This window comes from Labeo rohita, chromosome 7 (genome assembly GCF_022985175.1).
Source record: "Labeo rohita strain BAU-BD-2019 chromosome 7, IGBB_LRoh.1.0, whole genome shotgun sequence".
NCBI classification, from domain to species: Eukaryota; Metazoa; Chordata; class Actinopteri; order Cypriniformes; family Cyprinidae; genus Labeo; species Labeo rohita.
The window spans coordinates 17806723-17828898 of record NC_066875.1 but is presented as its reverse complement, the minus strand read 5'-3'; the positions used below and the strand labels follow the sequence as shown (position 1 = coordinate 17828898).

At 39.3% G+C, this 22176-nt stretch overlaps 1 protein-coding gene across 10 annotated transcripts in view; it reads left to right on the top strand.

Moving 5' to 3' along the window:
* The window catches only part of tcf12 (transcription factor 12), a 146514-nt gene that overhangs the window by 103268 nt on the left and 21070 nt on the right, over positions 1-22176 (top strand). For 8 of the 10 annotated variants that reach the window (XM_051115187.1, XM_051115185.1, XM_051115192.1 and 5 more), the window contains exons 9-12: positions 13802-13901; positions 16523-16662; positions 16751-16895; positions 18065-18135. In XM_051115187.1, the coding sequence (XP_050971144.1) occupies positions 13802-13901; positions 16523-16662; positions 16751-16895; positions 18065-18135 (456 nt within the window). Of the gene's footprint in view, positions 1-8107; positions 8314-13801; positions 13902-16522; positions 16663-16750; positions 16896-18064; positions 18136-22176 lie in introns of those variants that run through there. The other 2 variants (XM_051115193.1, XM_051115195.1) reach the window with 2 other exon arrangements.

The following is a 22176-nucleotide window of genomic DNA, read 5'->3' as shown; positions in this document are numbered from 1 at the left end:
TAAAATCAGTATTAAAATTATTTGCACTACAGAGGTGGCAAGACAAAAGTGGCTTGTAGGTATATTTTCATATGTTTAATGAGGCTTAGAGGTGGCATGAGTGCAATCAAATTCATAAATTCATGTTGAGATTTAATGTTTTAAATATAAAACTTTGAATATAGAAATATTAAATGATTTAAATAACTGAAAAGATACTTTAAAAAATGAAACTAAAACTGATTTAATTACTGAATCATTCATTCATTTGATTCGTTCGAACAGCTGATTCATTTTTAGGAAGAAAGCAAGTGACTGTCTTTATGAATGGGAAATTAAATCATTAACTCACTAGATTATACAGCAGTGTTTTTTTTATGAATGAATAAATAGTGTTACAGTCAGACAATGTAAGTCACTTAATATTAACTTCTTGTTTGTTTAACTGTTGCATTAAATCAATATCTCATTTACAACTCCCTTAAAAATCATTAAAAGCTGTCACTCATCTTAGTTCATCGTGATGAAAGTTCCATTCTAATCAATGTTGTTCTATACAGTGCACAGTGAATCTCTTATTTACACTCTCTCTGCACTTTGTTTATGAAAGGATTATGAGATTTGTCTGTGATACGTTACTCAACGTTGCAAAAACATGTAGAAACCTTTGAAGCTCCCCTCAGTGCAAACACAAATATGTTGATCGGGACAGTCGCACTGGTGCTCGCACGCAGTAGTTTTCAGTCGCAAATGCACTGTAGAGCCCTGACAAAGCACTGTCATTTTGAGCTGCTCATGTGTAATTGAACACAGTGCTGTGTTTCACTGTAAAATGTGCAGTTTATATTTTTATTCAATTAAATCATTGGATTATCGCATTAAACGTCACACCTTAAGCCCAAGACATGAGTGCAATTCTTATCAGTTTTAGCGTATGCTATCTAGCTAACTTGCTTTATCGGCTGCTAGTGTTTTTAGAAATGTCTGAAGGTTGGGTGCTTTGCTAGCCTGTGAGCGTGGCAGACGCGTGTTCTGCAGTCTGCATGTGCGTCTGGCGCAGCGGCAGCTATGCTGTCAGGCAGCTGTGTGGGCACCTGTGCTGAAGGACCCCAGCCCTCCTGACAGCCACAGAGGGAGAAAAAGAGTCAAAGGCGGTTGGACGGCCTCATGACTTTGGGCAAGTAACTGCATCTTGTGGGAGATTTATACTTGGCGGAGAGCCTGGAGCTGCAGCCTATATGTGTAAATAGCCAGGCTTTTTTTAAACACCCTTGTCACGGGCACGACTGTTTGATGTGACACTGCCTGCACCGGGGCGCCGATGTTCAGCCCAGAAGAGATGATCGGAGGAGAGAGAGAGCGAAAGGAAAAGAGGCAAAGAGAGAAAGCAGCAGGGAGCACTCGCCTTCCTTCGGGGCCTTTTGCATGCGAGAACGCTGGCTGTGAATGACAAAAAAGATTGTCATTTGCTCTTGACAGATCGCTCAGGCACCCGCGCTCGGGCAGAAGTTGCACTTAGCGAGGAAACGAGCACCAGGAGAGAAGTGAGAAGAAGGTTATGATCCACTGTGGCGACAAGGACACGAGACTAGCGCCCAAAGCTCGGAGATGTCAGCTTGACTGGAGCTCCACCATTCAGAAGATACATCTTGCATTTTTGACTAGACAGCCACCTACAGGCCGTGCAAGCTGATGCAGATCACCAACGCCACATTGGGCTTTTTGTGTGCTGGGTTGTTTCCCCCTCCTTCTTTTTTTTGCCCACTCTCTTTGAACCCCCTGCCTCTAATGCAAGGTCACAACCTGGCAGTGAAGACCCTGTGTAGTTGGACATGCCTTGGGATAAAAGGCCCCACTAAAGCTCTGTAAAGAATAACAGTACAGTTTGATGTAGGTCTTTCATGTGGCCACTGCTCTTTGTTCTGGAGAAAATCTCTGTTCTCTTTTGTATTTCCTCAGCGCTGGGTTTTTAAGGCCTCACATCTCTGTTTTAAAAAGCATATTCTGCGGCTGGTGGTATAAAATAAAAGGCACATTTGGTTTGATATCTCTGAGCTTACAGTCATGTGCTCTCCGTCTCTAAGGTTGTTCTGTTCCTTCCATGACCCACGTGTTCAGACGGTATCCTGTAACCTGTAGCTTTTAATAGCTCTCTTGATCTTTAGACATTCCACTTCCTTCCAAACTCATCTGATATTTAGACTCATTATGTCCCACTTTTAACCCATGTGTCTGTGTGGGGTTTGTCCTCTAGGCCATCAGGTCATAATCCTGCCAGCAGAGGGCAGTGCACTGGGTCAGTGTATGTGTGTGTGGGTCAGTGTTTATGTAGCTATACTATACAAAATTGACTGGAAGAAATGAAGTGTGGAAAAGTCCACTTTCTCAATACTTGAATAGCATTTTCAATCCCACAGAAAAAACTAAACTAATCAGGCTATTTTATTTATTTATTTATTTTTTTATTTCAAACGCTCACTGATGCTTCAGAAGGAAACACGATGCATTTAGAGCCGGGGGGTGAAAACTTTTGGAATTTGAAGATCTATGCAACATGTATCTTCTGTAGCTTCTGAAGGCCAGTACTAAATGAAAAAAGTATGATATTTAGGCAAAATAAGAAAAAGGTATCTTCATTATGTTCAAAAGTTTACACCCCTGGCTCTTAATGCATCATTTTTCTTCTGGAGCATCAGTGAGCATTTGAACCTTCTCTAATAGTTACATATGAGTCCCTCAGTTTATCCACAGTGTTGAAAAATTGATCTCAAAATACAGTCATTTTTGGAAAGGGTTCAAATACACAAAAATGCTGAAAAAACAAAGAATTTGTGGAACCTGAAGGATTTTCCTGATGAACAGCGGGCAGTTTAACTGTTCAGGACAAAGGACTCATGAACAACTATCACTAAACAAAAAAAAAACAGCTGTGGATCATTCAGGTAACAACACAGTATTAAGATTCAGCCGTATGCAAACTTTTGAATTGGGTCATTTTTATAAATTCAGCTATTATTTCTCTTGTGGACTATATGTAAATGTCTTTTATGTGAAATATTTTATTCAGGTCAGTACTAAATAAAAAACAACATGCATTTTGTATAATCCCTCTTATTTTTGTTTAAAAAAAAAATATACATTTTGCAGATTCTGCAAGGTGTATGTAAATTTTGACCTCAACTGTACATCTCTGTCATTACCTTTTATTTTTACTATCAACTTTTGATGAAACTAGTTTGTACATTAAAAAAGAAGTCTATAGCATATCCTTATTTAAATGCGTAGGTAAATCTGTGTGTTTGTGTGTATGTGTGTGTGTCTAAAAGGATATGAGCTCATCAGATAAGTGATTAGATAGATGTTCCTGGTTTGAGTCTGATGCTGAACAGAGACATGTCCACCTCTTTATCAGTTTAGGACGAGGGAACCAGTCTCTTTATCTGTTTAGGCTGCTGAAATATACCTCAGACTTCAGAGCTTTAAATCATGAAGCCCACAAAAGAGAAGAGACATGTGCGTCTTTCATCTACAGATAGAGTACAAGAAAACTGCACAGAAAAGTGCTAATTTAGACCCACATTTAGATAAATACATTTTACTTGTATTTTGCGTAAACATACATCCTCACAGCTGTGGTCACTTTAAGAGCGTGCTCTGTCAGCAGTCAGAGCTGATTAACTTAAGATGTGATGTGTTTAAAGTCGAGCTAATTTAAGCCACACTGGCTTGATTTACCTGGCTGGATCGCAGCCTGCACGTGAGCCCCAGACGTGCCGGTTGTAGGTCAGCAGACAGCAGATGTCACATGTAGAGAAGGTGTCACTGTGGGCTGTGAATGTAGGTGCAAGTCAGGTAAATGGGTGTAGCTGCTTTTGCCTTGCTAGATGTCAGGTACGCCGTAATTGGATGAAGACCTGTTGCGTTGGCCCAGACATGTAAGACGGCATCAAAAGCTGAAGCTCTCTCCTGAACCCTGATGAAAGGGCCCTGGTGGATTTATCATGTCTGGAGGAGATGCTCGCTAAATACCGGTGTTATTCTAATATAATGTTCGTGTCGTCTTTTTTGTGTGTTTTGTCTCGGCGTTGTCCTCGGGCAGGGAAGCATTAATCATTACAAGCACATAACAGAATGCTCATAAGCCCACGAGACCTGTGGAGAGAGATTTTCCTCCTAATGTGTTGTGATGAATGGCCTTATAGAAACACGAAGATGTTAAATTAGCTTGTATGGGCTGAGATGAGCGTTCTGCATGTTTCTAATTTGCAGGCGTGGGATGTGTGTGGGGATGTTGATGTGGAAGTGTCTCGTTTTCAGATTGATTAGTGGGACAGACTGTCTGCAGCACCTATTACATTTTAACTCCATAATCCACACAATCAGTACAGGTGAATCCCAAACCTCCTGCATCTGTGCTGCGATGAAGAACTGGGTTGGCTTAACACTGTCTTAACCAGGTGTGTCTCGACTGTGCGGTGCATTAAGTTTACAGAGTTAAGTTTGGTGCCCTCACTAAAAGCAAAATACAGTGCTTTTCATCAGTGTTTTGTTTTAAGTAAAAAATGATATGTACAGTTGAGGTCAAAAGTTTACACACACATTGTGGAATCTGCAAAATATAAATTATTTTACCAAAATAAGAGGGATCATGCAAAATGCATGTTATTTCTTTTTTTAGTACTGTTTTTGTTTTTTTTTGAGCAGTTTTGTGTATTTGAAACCTTTCCAACAATGATTGTATGATTTTGAAATCCATCTTTTCACACTGAGGTCAACTGTGGGACTCATATGCGACTATTACAGAAGGTTCAAACACTCACTGATGCTCCAGAGAGAAACAAATCTTTAAGAACCGGGGGGTGAAAACTTTTGAACAGAATGAAGATGTGTACATTTTTCTTATTTTGCCTAAATATCTTTGTTTTTTTTCATTTAGTACTGCCCTTCAGAAGCTCCAGAAGATACTTACATGTTTCCCAGAAGACAAAATAAGTTAAATAAGTTTTAAAATTCAGAAAGTTATCACCCCCTGGCTCTTAATGCATTGTGTTTCTGTCTGAAGCACGTGTGTGTGTGTGTATGTATGTGTGTATACATACATATATAACAGTACACTACCATTCAAACTTTTGTGGTTTATATGCTTTTTTTAACTGGAAAGAAATTAATGCTTTTATTCATTGAGGATGCATTAAATTGTTTAAAAGATATTTCTATTTTAAGTTTTCAGTTTCATATAAATTCTCTTTTTTAGAACTTCTTAGTCATCGATCCTGAAAAAAAATTTACACAAAATGAAATTTTAACAAACATTGATAATAATAAGAAAAGTTTCTTGAGCACTAGATCAGCATATTAGAATGATTTCTGAATGATAATGTGACACTGAAGACTTTAAGTGGTTGCTTTTAATACATTATTAAAACAGAAAATAGCTCATTTAAATAGTTTTTAAATTATTGTTTAAAACACTAAAAATCTAAAAAAAAAAAGAAAATTCTAAATATATATCTGACCATTTTTTTTAACTGAAAAACAAGACAAAAATGCTTGATCGATCAAATGTCACTGTGGGCGGAGTTATTCAGAACAGCGCATCTGAAATAGGAGCTGACAAAATGTGTTGTCGTTCTTCTAGAAGGCTGAAGCAAAAAGTCACTTTATCGTGTTGTATCTACCTAGTAACTAAATGTAACCAGCGGCGTTAAAGTTTATGTTCAACGAAACTCACCAATGATGGGTTATTTTCACAGTGGTGATCGAAACGAAGTTATGTGTGGCAGCTGTGTGGAAGTCTTACGAGAACAAAGCAAACACGCGTTGCGAACTCTCCGGACATGTGTCCGTGATTTGCGATTTCATTTCTGTCCCTTTTCATTTGTCTCTTCCATTATTTTTTGCATGTTCTTTTCCTCCCAGCAGTGCATTCTTTATCTGGATTTGTTTTATGGAGCCTTCGAGCATTCCTCCATCACGGCCGTCTCTCTCCTAAAGAATCGACTTGAAACGGCTCCAGGTTTAAAGTGGTACCAGCCTGTCGATCTCAACCACCTTGGACACATTTGAAAGAGTCTCACTCGGAGAAGAAAAGAGAATAAATAATAATAGAATTAGAGGGGAAAGCATAATAAAGTATCGTTTTCTGGGAAGGCTTTCATCTTTCCATAACAATAATGTTGTGAATGGGACGGTGTTTGGACTGGGAAGCCTGCAGTGACAGACATGAAAGGAGCGGGCCCGAGTGGGCTTTAAAGAGACCGATGGCGCTACAGGTCAGCGTGTTCACAGCACGTGGACGACCTCGGCCTCCCCGTCTATTTTTGAACCCCTGTCCATTCATTCTCAATGACTGAGTCCAGCCTTTTTCTTTCGCCTCTCTTCCACTTCCACCCTCCCATTTCCCTTCATTTTCCCTTCTTTCCCCTTATTCTCTTCTCCCACCCCCAGCGCGCCTGTTATTTGGGTTGTGTACCCTACCGCCCCCTTGGTCTATGGGCAAGAGGCCCAGGAAGGGGAGCAGCGGGTACAATGATAGCGAGAGGAGGGGATGTGTGAGGAAGTGGAGCGTCATTGCTCTGTGCTTGACGTCAGGCTCGGCCCCTCTGCAGCTGTTGGATGTGTTCAACAGCTCTCTGTGTTTGCTGTCACGCCACTGTGGGGGACTATTAAAACAACAGCCACAGGTCGCAACATTCGAGCGAGACTTGGTTAAGGACAAACAAGTGCATGGCATGAGACATGCATGGTCGAATCGTAATATTATCAGTACTAAAAATGGCTCTTATTGTGAATCACCATTGACTATTATTATATATATATTTTGGCTCTATTACACAACAATACTGCATTTGTACATTGAATATTTTGTTTAATTATTTAATTTATACCTGTGATGGCAAAGCTAAATTTTCATCAGCCATTACTCCAGTTTTTAGTGTCACATGATCCTTCAGAAATCATTCTGAAATGCTAATTTGCTGCTCAGGAAACATTTCTTATTATTACCAATGTTTAAAACGGTTGTGCTGTTTAATGTTTTTGTGGAAGCTGATATATATGGACCACAAAATCAGTCTTTTTTTTTGTTGAGATTTATACATCATCTGAAAGCTGAATAAATAAGCTTTCCATGGTTTGTTTGGATAGGAAAATATTTGAAAATCTGGAATGTGAGGGTGCAAAAAAATCAAAATATTGAGAAAATCGCCTTTAAAGTTGTCCAGGTGAAGTTCTTAGCAATGCATATTACTTATTAAAAAAGTTTTGATATATTTACATCTGGAAATGTACAAAATATCTTCATAGAACGTGATCTTTTCTTAATATCCTAATGATTTTTGGTATAAAAGAAAAATTGATGATTTTGACCCATACAATCTGTTGTTGGCTATTGATACAGATATACCCGTGCTACTTTGTGGTCCAGGGTCACATAAATTTTTCAGGATTCTTAGATGAAGTTCAAATCTTTTGTAACATAAATGTTTTTACTGTCGCTTTTATTTTATTTTTATAGCATTTAGTAGTATTACTATTATATATATTTAATATATTGCTGTATTACTGTTACAGAGTTATCCCTAACTTTTTTTTTCATTTACAAGATTATTGACGCAATCCTCTCCGTACCCTCAATCCAACCCCTCAATAAAAGAAAAACAATAATCACTAAAAAGATTAATCAGCTCAGGATTTAGACCAGTGTGTGTTTGTGTTTTTGTGTTTGCATGCTCGTCTAAACTATAGCGTTTAATGTTTCATTTCATTTTCTGTTTGCTTATAAAAGAACAGACAAGGATCAACAGGTAAATTAACATAACAGTCATTTCAGCGTTTCGTTCTGCCCCTTTTTTTTTGCACTAAAAACCCACCATTCTAATTTCCTTTCTGTCTCTCTCTTTTTTTTTTTAAAAGTACAAGTCAATCCACTTACTCATTTGTTTTCCACCCCTCCCTCGCTCTTTATCCTCCATGTCCCCCCTCCTCTCTTTGCCTCAGCACTTACGAGGCTTTAGGGGAGCCTAGCTCTGGGTATTGGTCCGTCCTCCTCCTTCTCCTCCCCTAAGCCACCTCCCCCCCCCCTCGCTGCCGGCCGAGTTGGTACGGTCCTGCTTTGCATAAGTTGTCTGTGAGTAGATCCATGTGTAAGGGGCCAGCACTGAAGGAATTAGTCCCTTGTGCAGCGGGTGGATGTATGTGTAGGGAGCGGGTTGTTGAAAAGAGATCCTCCGTATCAGGCTCCACGTCTTTCCCAGTATCGCTGAGGCTTTTATCATGTATTGCGCCTACCCCGTGCCTGGAATGGGCAGCATGTATTACTACAACGGAAAATCGGTGAGTGCCTTCTCTCCCCAGAGGAAAATGTGTATAAGTAAACATGTTTTTCATGCGCGCGGTGGGCTGTCGGGTTTAATGGAGTGGTGAGCCGTGTCTGTTCAGTGTGTAGAAACTGAGTTGAGGGTCTCGTCGCTCTCGGCTTTGCTCGTGTATGTGTGTGTGTGACTGCTGACTGTGTTTCCATTACCTCAGTCTGAGCTGGGTCAACATTTACTTTAATTTGCAGTTTACAAAGTGCGCTTTTCAACTGCCGTAGAGTTTTAAAAGTCTCTCAGAATGTGAATTAAAAACTGAGTATCTAAATACAAATGAATTTTAGATGCAAAGTGACACTTCTGCAAGCCTGTCGTTGTTTTCTTGATCAAAACGCACTTGTTTGGCATAACTGTCAGATTTTTTTTTGTGTATTGGTAGTTGTCTGAGTGATGCTGGTTGTGCTTGTGGCTCACCGTGAGCTCTGAGCGGCCACTTTGCTGAGACGGGTTCACAATAATAACAAGTGGGAGTCTGGGAATGATTAAGGAAGAGAGTCTGTCTGTTGAGGTTTGACTTTCCTGTTTGCAGATTGAGCTCAGAGCTGCAGCATCGCTGTTTCTCCATCTGTTTTTAATCAGCCAGGCATTCTTCTCTCTACAGGAATCCTGATGGGACTCCTAAACCTCTCCACCACAGGCCCTTTGATTTCTGGGTGCCTCTCACGATGCCTGTTTGCCTGTCTGCGTGTGGCTGTCCGTGTGAACGCTCGTGTGCGTGCGTGCTGAACGTTTGTCAGGTGCTTGACGATTGGATTGGTGCTACGGGCTTGTGAGAAAGAGGAGGTGGCGCCTCGAACCTTCAAAACTGCACTTGTTTGAGTTTACCTAAAATCTGCTAAATGACCTCATGTGTAAAAATAATTCACGTAAAGAGAAAAACTTGGATGTATTTTAGGAACAAACTTATCCTTCATAACCTAGATAAATGTGACTAATACTTCCTTTTTGGCTTAGTTTGTAGTGCTTTGTGTAATTAGCTATATAAAAATATCTATGGTATGACCTGAATTAGATGGCCAAGTAAACATGTGTGCTGAGGGGGAGCTGAATGTTCCACCTACTTCCTTAAAGTGAGTCTCTGCTCCCCAGACAATGCGAAGCGCTGAACGCACAACTTCAGCAGAGAGGAAAAAGTTTCCAGTAGATTCCCCTGATGTCTTTCTCTCAGTGTCTCCGTGGGGCTCTAGAGATTTCTCCATCTGTTTGATGAATTTAACAACGATCCTCTTACCCATTTAATAAGAGCTTGCTTATTAAATTTGCTATTCGCATTATTAATGCTGCTTTTAACAAGGGCGGCAGTAATCGTGTTTGCACAACTTTGTAGAATGTTTCACTCCCGATGGTTTCTGGGGACAAACGCGAGACCCCAGCTTGTGTTTTCACTTCTTTTGAGGTCATCTGACAGAGTCCAGAGTTAGCTTTCCTCGTAGGCCATTATGACAGATCTCTTTGTTCCTGCACCACAAAGCTCACTTTGATCTTTTTATATTAAGTATTTCCAGCCTTGTAATGCAGGCTGGGAGGAAAGAGAAAATGAGGAGCATGTGGCTCACTCGGGTCAGAGTTGAGCTTTATGATCCAAAGCAGTGGGTAAATGCCCAATAAACCCTTCCTTGTGTTGCTTTATTTATATCTTGGCACACAGATATTATTTATTTATTAAATGTCAGATGCTGTGAGCATCAACAAAGATAAAAGTCACATTGATTTGTTTGAATGTCAGGCTGGTACCAATAGTTTTATAGCCGGGCCCTGCAGGGCAAGCGGCCTCCCCGGCTTTGATTGGGTCCGTTTATGACGTGCGAAGTATTTTATTTCCTCTCTGCTGTTCTCGCTTTATACATTTGGAAGTGTTTGTATAAGGTGGTAGCTTTTCCTTTAAGATTTACAGGGCTAATGTGGTGTTCTGCTGCCTTTTTTTATTTCAGATACATACTGGGCCTTTTTGAAGGTTTTGTTCTGGTTGAAACTTCGCATAATGAGTCAGCGTCGCTCGTCTGTAGTTGTTCAAAGCAAACGTGCGTGTTGTTTTTCTGCTCTCGAAAGGCTTCCACCTGTATCTGTGAGGAACAAAATGCTTTTAACTTTCAAACTTTTACCGTCTGCTCTTTGTAGACAGACTTGGCTTTAAAAGTCAAAACGTGTCCCTTCAGGACAGAGCTGCTGTGTTCAATAGGGGCTCATTGTGCGCGAGTAGCGTGCCTTTTCGCCTTGATAAGTGTGTTAGATGGGAGTTGAAAAGGAAGGCCCTCGGGCCGCGATCCGACTCCAAACAAGTGACATGCAGAGGCAGGATATTTTCTTGTCACTCGCGGTCCCTCTGCACTGAGCCCGTCCTTGTGGGTTTGTCTGTTGTTCGGCCTTTTTTTTTTCCCTCCGTAATCATTTCTCTCTCTCTCTATTCCCTGCCTCTTTCACTGTTGTCATTGGGCTTATCCATATGTTGACAGTTTAGTGGTTTTTCCGAGTGTTGTTGTGATGGATGTGGTTTTCAGATCAAAGGAAGGTGTGACAGGCGAGAAAAAAGAGAGAAAAACTCATTTCACTCATCAGCGTGAGCCTTCGTCTCCATTTACTCACACAGGAACTGGAAAAAATGCTATTTATATTGCTTTTTGCTCGTGACTATATTTTAATAACAGCTTGAGGTGACTTTTGTCTTTTTGGAAACCATACACAGGGTTGTTGCGGCTACAAAAATATCAGTGAATTTTAAATCTGTGATTGCGATCGCTAGAAATGATTCTTAAAAAGTTCGGGAGCTCTAAATGTACACCTCTAACTAAATCTTGACACAGCCCGCATTTAATATTTTAAAAAAGAACAATGAAGGGAAAAAAGTCTTTTAAACGTGTTTAGATCAGAGGGTCGTGAATAACTGACAGCTTCCTAATTAAAGCCCCGGTCAAAGGAAGCGTTTCCTTTGCTCTTTCTCTCGAGCTTTCTTTCATTCTCTATCCTGGTGGTGGAGCGGGGCGCCGGTGTTTAGGAAGGTTTATTAACGGGTCGACTGGTTAGCTCGGGGTAAAGCAGACAATTAGCATTATCCGCTGCCATATGCTGCCCATTGAGCCATGAGGCGGAGACAAAGGCCCCTCTCCCACGCCGCCCTAACCTGAGATCACCAGGGGACTTCCAGCGCCGGGGTCACATGTGTGCGCCTGCACACCCACGGGAGCCCGCCGCAGCAGCTTATGAACACACTCACTGCCAATCACATGGGCACGTACTGCCGCCTCAGCAAGGTGCCCGGCCGCACACAGCTGGCTAAGCTGACTGAAAGGCTTTAGATGTTGATCGTAATGCAGAGTGTGTCATGACATGCTGCAGCCGTGTGCTTGCGTGTGTGTGTGATGAAGGGGATCTGCGTACATCTGAAATATTAATGAGAAGGGGGATCTAGCAATGGAAATTAAATGCAATTAATATTTGATTCAAATTACTACAATAATTGACAATGCATTTTTTATATATATATTTAAATGTACATTTTATTTTACATTTCTGTTTTGGTCACTATTTCACTTCAGTGTGATTTCTATAATTATGGATTAATGATTAAAAATAATTAAAACTAATTTCTGATTTTATAATGTATTATGTAATTTAGTAAAGAATAATGTTTATATCCTGACACAGATATATTTTATTAAATGTCAAATGTAGATCATTAATAGTGATAAGTCACTAATTTGTCGTAAAAAAAAACAAATTATTAGTAAAATGTCATTAACCATTTTAGAGAAATTTAAGATTTTATGATGTATTATGTAATTTAGTAAAGAACAGAAAAAATTATTGTCAGGGCAAATAATTATATTTATTCGGTAACGCTTTACAATAAGGTTTTTATTAGTTAATGTTAGTTAATGAATGAACTATGAGCAATACATTTATTACAGTGTTTATTCGTCTTTGTTAATGTTACTGAAAAAACATTCATTGTTAGTTAATTCACAGTGCATTAACTAGTTTTGGAATAATGATGTATAATGACTTGAATAAAAGTAAATGTTGAAATTTACATTAACCGATCAATAAATGTGGTAACACCTTATAATTAGGTTCATTAGTTAACATTACTTAACTACATTAGTTAACTAAGAATGAACAATACTTCAGCATTTATTAATCTCAGTTGATGTTAATTTCAGCATTTACTAATGCATTTTAAAAATCACAAGTTGTGTTTGTTAACATTACTTAATGTACTGTGGACTACATCAACTAACAATGATCAACTGTATTTTTATTAACCTAACAAAGATGAATAAAAAATGTAATAAATGTATGGTTCATTGTCCATATTGGTTAATACGTACGTAACAAATGACATCTTATTTTAAAGTGTTAGCATAAATGCTGTAGAAGTATTGTTCATTCTTAGTTCATGTTTACTAAAGTAGTTAACTAATGCTAACTAATGAACCTTATTATAAAGCGTTAACATTTATTCTAAATTTTTAGACCCTTTTATACACTTGTATCAAGCGTCTAGTGTTTCTAGAGAGCGTTAACATTATATCATGCAGTTTAATTTTATTTAAAGAATAAACGTTGCTGTGATGTTGAGCAGAGGGAGAGGTTGTGTTTAACTTAAAGTAACTTGAAACACATTGGCCTGCACATCTGCTCTGCGTTACAGGGATTGGTTCTTACAGACATGACGATGCAGTCGGGTCCTCGCTGGGAGGAATTTAAACGACAGGTGACACTGACACCTGAAAGCGAAGGCCCGAGCGAGTCTCGCTTAATGACGGATAATGAGCGAGACTCTCTTTGTTTACATGTTTACCTAGCGTTCACTTTCGTGCCATACATGCTAGTGTTTTCTCTCTCCCTCTGAGAAGTTTTGTCCCATCTGGAGCAGATGAACTGAGAGAGCCACATTACTGGGCTGTAGCCTCATGCCTTTGATCCTCCTCTACTGGAATGGGCACTTCTGCAGCTGTAACCACTGCTCCACTGGCCCGACCCGATCCAACCCCACAACTCCTAAAATACACTTGCATAAACACAAACACATATGCACCCTAACGCTCTCGCCCTCGCATATTAATCCATTTGTTTTGATGCTTTTGTTCGGCGGGCATGCATGTCATTGTCATTATATTACAATTAAGCGCTGAAGCGCACATTACGCTGCAGATAATCCTCCCTTTTTTTTTTTTTTATAAGACTTCTAAATTAGCCATCTGTTACATCAAAGAATGTGTAAATTGGCCATATGCATTGCATTGCATTGTTTGTTTCATTATGCAGTCAGGTTTCATGGTATGTGTGAATTAGACCGAGGGTATGAGGATGCGCTTAATGACATGAGCGTGCCTGTACCATGGTCGCTTTGTTTTATAGAAATTACAAAATCACCAGTTTACATTCCTTCACACCTGTCTGTAAGCAGTTGTTCTCAATCGTAATATCTGATTTTGTTTTTCTATTTGCAGGTGTATGCACCATCTCCCAGCTCAGATGACTTCAACAGAGACTCTCCATCCTACCCATCCCCCAAACCGCCCAGCAGTATGTTTGCAAGCACTTTCTTCGGTCAGTCATGATCATTTTAAGTCATTTTTTGTTATTTTTCCATTTTGACTTTCTAAAGGAAGCTGTTTTGTTTTTTTAATGTCAGAAGCATTTATATAAACATAGCTGCAAGCAGCGATTACTGGGTTTCAAGCGCTTTAAGGAATTTAAGCACATATAAAAAAATACATTATTTAGCAAGCCTGTAACCATCCAAACCAATGATTTTGCATTTTTGGCAAATCCAGGTAATTTACCATAGAAATATTATGGATTTTGACATTTATGACCGTTATAGCGCCATCTGTGGTCCGATCCCCTTAAAACTTTGCATGCTTGTTTAGAATCCCTGTTTGCATGTGCTCAGCAGGTTTCGTGAAGTTTTGAATTTTTCTTTAGGCTTTATAGGATTTTGGGTAAATTTGAACAGGCCCCTTTTCTAAACAACCCCCTTATAGCTTCTCAAAGGGTAAATTTCTAAGTTTTTTTGATAATTATTGGCCTAGAGAGTCCAGAGAATTGTACTGCAGTGTTTTTTTTCCAGATTGACTGAAAAACCTAGGACTAGGTTGCAGAAGTAGTTTCAATCATTTAACAAATTATTTGATTGACAGCAGTGATTCTAGAGGCAAAGTTGTTCGGAATGAGGAGTTCTGAAATGTACAATAATTTACGCCCTTGAAAAATGTGATATAACCCCCCCAGTAGCAGATTTCTTACAAATTTCTCACAAACGGGCCCACTGAGTTTCGTACCGATTGGCCTCTGTTAACCTTGTCTAACAGGTGCTCAAAATTCGTCTGCTAATGGTAGCCATGTTTTTTGAGATACACAAATGACCCTGTACATAACTGTGGCGCTTCAGACCTAGACCGTGCATACCGATTTTCATGTTGGTAGGACAAGTGGTTGTGAAAGTATAGCCATTTTTATGTTTGTTTTTTTTTTGTCTCTTATAGTGCCACCAAGTGGCCAAGCTCCATGCTTTCCTGTGTCCTCCTATTGAGCTCTTACTTAAGTGTTCTGAGTTTGGTGAAGATATCTCATTCCGTTCAGGAGTTACAGGCGTTTTACTAAAAGTGGCCCTGCCCCTTTCGAAAGTTTTGGCACCCTTTTGCGACAGTGAATTGAAATGCATTTTGTCCAACGACATAAGTCACCTGAGCCTGCGATTGATGATTTAGGAGTTATGAGCGATTTCGTACTTTCGCTCGCTGTATGAATGCAGTGCAGACATAAATGCTTGAGCACAGCATTGCAAACATTTGATTTAGTTGCACTATACATGCATATCACATACTTTCTTGCATTAGTGTTATGCTGACAAACCCAGTACGAGAGGTAGTGAATATATCATCAGATATGTTTGCTATTAAACTTGTTGTGTTGTCTATGAGTTATATATTGATGTAACCTTGCTGATAAACTGCACTTTAATGAATAAACAGTCCGTTTGAGATCGCGTACTGAGTCGGAGTAGGTGCTAAATTTGATGAGGAGCAAAATTTACAATCATTAAAAAGTACTTTCTATATAGTATGGATGAAATCTAGATGTTCAACATCTGCCATGTTGACATTGTCATATACCTGTGGTGTCAGTTGCATCACTTCTTTTCACAACTCTTCCGTGACTTCATGGGATAGTAAAGTGTCCTCTTCAGAATTTCGGCAGAAAAAGTAGGTCATTCAAATATTTTTGCACCTACTGTTTCATGCATACTATGAATTCAAAAAATACTACTCTTTTCACCTACTATATAGTAGGAAGGTATGCTTACTCAGATGCAGGGGACTTGAATAAGATGATAATGCACACTATAGCATTGCGTTGTGTTCTGATATATTTCATAACACATGAAATTGAGCTTTTGTAGCTAAATGCATTTGCATTCATGTACTTGTATTCAGGCCAAACACTAAATTAACCCCTATAAAACATTAAGTAAACATTGAATATTGCTTTGGATGTTACAGATGTGCATCTTAGAAATTGTGGGCTGAGTTAATTAACGTCTCACATGTATGATTCATGCTAATTTCATATTTTGTCAATAGCCGAATCTTCTTCCATTCACCTTTAGTTCTATAAACATTTTCAAACCCTAAACATATCAAACCGCTTCCTAGCTCACGCTTTGAACCTTTTTTTTTCTTTTACGCAATTGGGAAGCCATCTCTTTACGTTTCACTCACTGCCTATCATGCTACCGACTTCACAGACGCAGGTAGTAAACCAACCATGCGTGTTCTAGCTTTGCCAATCTGGACTGATAAAAATTATATGGCCATTTCAAGCCGTGTGTTTCGGGCTGTGAGGAATTTCTTCTTTAAAAGTTGAGGCGGAAGCAAGTGAGCTGCGGCTGGCTGAATGTTATCTCAGCTGCGCTCAGCGTTTGGCTCCGACTCAAGTGTAAAAGCAGACTTAAAGAGAGGCCGGTCTATTTGACATCCTCTATCCAGTGTAAGGAGTGTGGGGGTCAGGCTTCGGCTCACATATCAAACTGTGTTGTGTTTTTCTTTGCTTATCAGCATTGTTGATCACATTAATGTCACCTCAGTCTCACTCACAAAGTAACTTACATTAAAGCTAGAAAGTGAAGATAATTTTTGTGTTTTTAACGTCCTTTGTCTCTTAATCAGATGGGACCCACAATTCCTCTGACCCGTGGAACTCATCCAGTGGGATCAGTCAGCCAGGCTATGGGGGAATGCTGGGAGGATCTTCATCTCACATGCCACAGTCTGGAAACTACAGCAACCTGCACTCACACGACCGCCTGGTGAGAATCAGTGGGATCAGATCAAATACAAACCGTAGTATTACCATGTATAAAACTAAAAAATGGTTCTGTTCCTCTTTTTTCACAGAACTACCCACCACACTCGGTGTCGCCCACAGACATCAACGCTAGCCTGCCACCCATGTCCAGCTTCCACCGCGGCAGTGCCAGCACCTCACCCTTCGTCACCGCATCTCACACCCCACCAGTCAACACCGCAGAGGGAGTTATGGGTACGTTGTCCGCACACATCTTGTGTTATGAGTCATTCTTAGGCCCACACGTCATCTGCGTCTGCAGAACTTCATAGTCTTTGTAGAGAATTTTGGCATAATCTATTTATACACTACTGTATATAAAGTCTGTTATAAAGCACATATTAATGCCTTGTTCTGTATGACCATATTTTAGATCCATACCTAAACTTAACAAGTACCTTACTAATTATTAATAAGCAGCAAATTAGGAGTTTATTGAGGGAAATGTGTGTTCCCCAGTCTAGTGCTATCAAATGATTAATCGCAATTAATCGCATCCAAAATAAAAGTTGTTGTTTACATAATATATGTGTACAGTATGTACTGTTTATGTTTATTGTGCCTATATAAATACACACACATACAGTATATATTTTGAAAATATTTACATGTATTTCCATGTGTATATTTATATTCATTTAATTGATGTTATATATAAATGTTTTTAATATATCAACTAGTGCTGTCAAACAATTAATCACATACAAAATAAAAGTTTAGGTTTCCCTAATATATATGCGTGTGTGTACTGTGTAATTATTATGTATATATAAATACACACAAATTAATATTTTAAGAGAAATATGTTATGTACATATATAATATAATATAAATTATATAAAAAATAATAAATACATATACTTGTAAATATTTCTTAAATATATACATAAACGTGTTTGTATTTATATATACATAATAATTACACACAGTACACACGCATGTATTATGCAAACCCAAACTTTTATTTTGTATGCAATTTATCAACATTAATCATTTAACAGCACTAATATAAACATAACATTTTTCTTAAATATATACATGCATGTGGATTTGTATATACATAATAAATATACACAGTACATACGCATATATTATGTAAACAAAAACTTTATCTTGGTTTAACAGCACTACCCCAATCTAAAGTGTTACTGTATTTTTCTACACACAAGTATCACATTATTTTTTTTTAAATATCCCCAAACACTGTTGAAGAGTTGAATGTTATCACTTATTTATTTCAGCACTTTTTTAGTTTTTTTAGTCTGGCACCAGCTGCTGCTTGCCAATAAAAAATACATGACACTAATGTCTCTGTCAGCTCTGTTCCGATGTGAATGCCGTATCTCTGTGTGGTCTTTGTGTAGCTGCTGCCAACCGAGGGAACGCCACTGGAAGCTCTCAGACTGGAGACGCGCTGGGAAAAGCCCTGGCTTCGGTGAGATCCTTCCCCATTCAACCAGACCTCTTAATCCATACATTGATCATTTCAGAGAACAGGGATTGACTTGAATCTATATACTTCCCTCAGACTGTGCAATGGATAAATGACAACATTATGTTGTTATTATTTTAACTGCTGAGCGATATACGGTTTCAGGCATCGTAAACATGCCCTGTGTTGTCCGACTTGCTTTCAGGATCTTCGTGTTGTAGACGCAGGCGAGATTACCCGACATAATGGCGCAGTTAATTCTTTAAAGGACAGGACTTGTGCTCTTAGGCTGGGTATTAGTAGCAGTGCAGAAGGTTAAGAGATTGAATAAGGTCAGGGGATCTGTTTGTGGATGTTGCTGGACCTAAGCCCGGATAATTGTGCTCTTAATCTCGCAGTATACAAGAAAAGGAGCTGTACATAAAAGCCTGTGGATTATATGTTGGTTTGGATAATGAGTGCCGGCGTTCGTGCGAGTTTCTAATGTGTCCCTGAAACTGGAGCTTACAATAACCTCTAAAACTTGCCGAGCTTAACTTAAAGACTTATTTAGCTCCAAAAAATCCTGCAGACTTGCTTATCCTACAGTAAGTCACAACAAGGCTTTTTTAAAAGTAGGAACACATCTGGACTGATTCAGCACTGTTTTCAGACAGGAGCCGTAGACTCACCTCTCGGCCGAGGACAAGGACGAGCTTTTTCTAACCTTTTGATGTCGTAGCACCCTCCTTTTTGGAGAAATTAGACGCCTAATCACTGCTCTTTGATTAGGGAAAAGAAAGAAGAGAAGAAAAAATGTAATAAGATACTGTGGGTGAGGCCTGCCGGGCCACTACAGCACACTCTGGCATACAAACAAACACAAGACAGTGCGGCTGAAAGATAATCACAAATTAAGTCTTTTTGTATTTGTAGACTCAATTCTATTAGCATGATAAAGCTGTGGTGAAACGGACACGGTCGGGCTGGGGTGGAGGGCCGAGGGGAGGGGGAAACGTCCTAACTGCTGCGGCTCGGCTCTGCGGGCCGCCCATTGTGCCACTTTTGTTTAGGTTCCTTTTGGATGGTTTGTGCTCATTGGGCCCCCGCTGGCGGAGAGCAGCGTGACTGATGAGTGGGCGGAGATCCATTTGTTGTTTGTAAAATGAGTGGTGTTACACTGGAAATACAGCAGAAGTCGGCCAGGATGCTCCGAATGGCTCGCTTCAACTCATTAGGTCAGGACTCGTGTTCGTAAGAGGTCCTGAAGCACACGGGCGATAGGGGAAGGGCGCTTGCCTGGCTAATTGGGATTTTGTCTGGAAACAAAGAAAGTTTTAGTATTTTGACAGTTTAGACACAGCAGCATTATGACATAAAATGTACATTAGATATTTCAGATTCAATACTAGGGCTGGGAGATAAGTCAAATTAAAATCTCATTTTTTAAAAATTTTTAACTAGTCAACTTGAAAATGTAACTACAACATTCAAGTAGCTTTTTCTTTATTAACCTTCTAGTTAAAGAAAATTCTGTTCCAAGTGCACCACACATGAAGTTGTCAACATGATGTAAAAGTTAAACAAATCACTTGTTAAATATCTTTGTAGAAAAGATGCATGAACTACAACTACATCTTGTACAAACTTGTCTTATATGTAGTATATGTTAAGAAATATTACAAGGAAAGTTCTTTAAAAAATCATAAAAATCATCATAATGCAAACATGACACATCAGACATACATTAGTAGTTCTTCACAAGTTTTTTTGTTCGATTTCGCTGCTTTTCCATTGTTTGTTCTATGTAAACATGGACTCGTTTGACTGTTGCACTCGCGTCTTTTGCAGTGTCTCATGCATGAAATGGCATTATAAAAACGTGGCGCTCAACTTAAAAGAAGTTCACTCCCATCTTCTTGCATGTTTTTCCTATTCCACTGCCCACGTCGCATCTTTGTCAACACAAAAGCGCATTCTATGTGAATGGGTCTAGCGATATGAGCATGGGTTAATCACGTGCATGTTTTCTTTGGCATATTGGCAGGGTTGCCAGGTTTTCACAACAAAACCCACCCAATTGCTACTCAAAACTAGCCCAAAAGTAGCCCAGTTGTGTTTTGAGGGAGTTCCCTCTTTAAAAATCGTGTTCCTGAGTTTAACATGCTTTTTTTTTTGTCGGGGTTCCCCTGGTAAATTCACATTCCAGGGGCTAAATATCAAGTTTTTAGGGTCGCTTCAACCCGTGGACATCAAAAACAACTCTCAGAGTTAATGTAGCCCAATTCTGTGGGAAAACAGCGGACTTGGCAACACTGCGTATTGGTAATCTTTCTATTCAAAAATGAGATTTCTTGATTTCTAAAAAAAAAAAAAAAAAACACGTGCAAAACATTAAGAGATTAATTGATAAAATCTGAAAAGTTGCCAAGCACTAAAACCATATTGAGGCTACTAATGAAAAAGTAAATTTGTGACCTTGATCATGTGGCTCTTTTTAAAGATGGTCAGATTGAAGTTCAAGATGCTCTGTGAATCATCTCAATTCATGCTTTAGAACATGATCATCTTGAACTTCATGCAGCTCAAGGAAGATTTAGACAAACCAAATACTAAGATGTTATAAAATTCGAGGTTTCATGGATTAATTTTTCCGCTTTTCACTAAAATTATTATCCTGATAATTGAATTTGTAATGAATAGGGTTGCATTAATTAAGCAAAAATGCTATATAAAAGAATTTGAGATATCAGTAAATATATGTTAATATCACAGAGGATTTCTTTCTTTGTATCTTTCTGTCTATCGTTCTATATCTCTATCACTTGCCCCCTCTATCTCTCTCCGTCTACTCTGAGAGATGAATGTACTAAAGCCCCAGGCAGGATTTGCAGAGTTGATTGAAACACAAAAGTGTGGCATTCAGGGTTTAATAAGAAGATTAATAACGATAGTATCCGCATTTTGATGTGTTTTTAAGTCAAATGGACTTCATGATCCCCTGCAAGTGATGGCCCACAACTTTAGAGCTGTTTTTCTCAAATCCTACCAGATAATTGGGATCAAAACCTGAATGTTTCATAGTGGTTTCCATTATGAGGCGGAAAACCATTTTAGCAGAATGCAGGGATGTTTACTTGCATCTGACATGGCTTAACCAAAAAATCCCTTCTCTAGTTTGAAAGACAGAATTATTTTTTTTAGAGATGGGATTCTCACACAAACAAGGTGAAAGAAGCCACGGCGCTGCACTGTGAGGTAAAGGCTGAAGGCCTTTCTTCTTCATGGCATCTGTTTGTTTATTATGGTGTGGGCAGGGCTGCGCCTGTCTCGGTCGCTGTTTATTGGGCAGGCAGGGAGAGGCTTTATTACCTCTCATCCATAACTGAAGATGAGCCAGAGACGCCCATCCACACAGCCACGGGCCAGACTCATTCACTCTAATGAGCTCCAAAAAGAGAGATTAATGACCATGTCTTTTCTCTCTCTTTCTCTGCATTATCCAGCTGCTTTCTCTATTCCAGCTCCTCTCTATTATGTATTAGTGGACGCCATGTAAACAGAATTTGAGGGTATTCTAATGTGGCTCATGTAGTCATGTTTATAATGTTATTTTTTCATGACAGAATAATGTTATCTTTTATATATACTGTCACAGTGCTGTAAGATTTTAGACATATCGCAAGCCTCTAACGTGAATTATTACCACCACTGTTTGTTTAGCCTTTTTCCCGCTCTCTTGTAGGGTTTCTGATCTTTTGTGCTCATGTGGTTTCACTTGCGATGTGCAACATGCAGCGGGTGTGTGGCGTGGGCCCAGGCTTTGACTTAATAACAACCACAGATGTGTCAGAAAGCCAGGGAACGCTGGCTGGACTGCAGGTGTCACGCAGCATTTCGAGTGCAGGAGGGGTTGTGTATTTTTCAGCAGACATTATAAAGGGCGGCGTAGGCTGTTAAAAGCCCATATGTATGCTGTGAGCATTTTTTTTACTGCTGCTCCGCTTGTAAAATCAGCAGAATTGATGAGCCAATTTTGGCTGAGCACAGACTGAGGGATGCTAA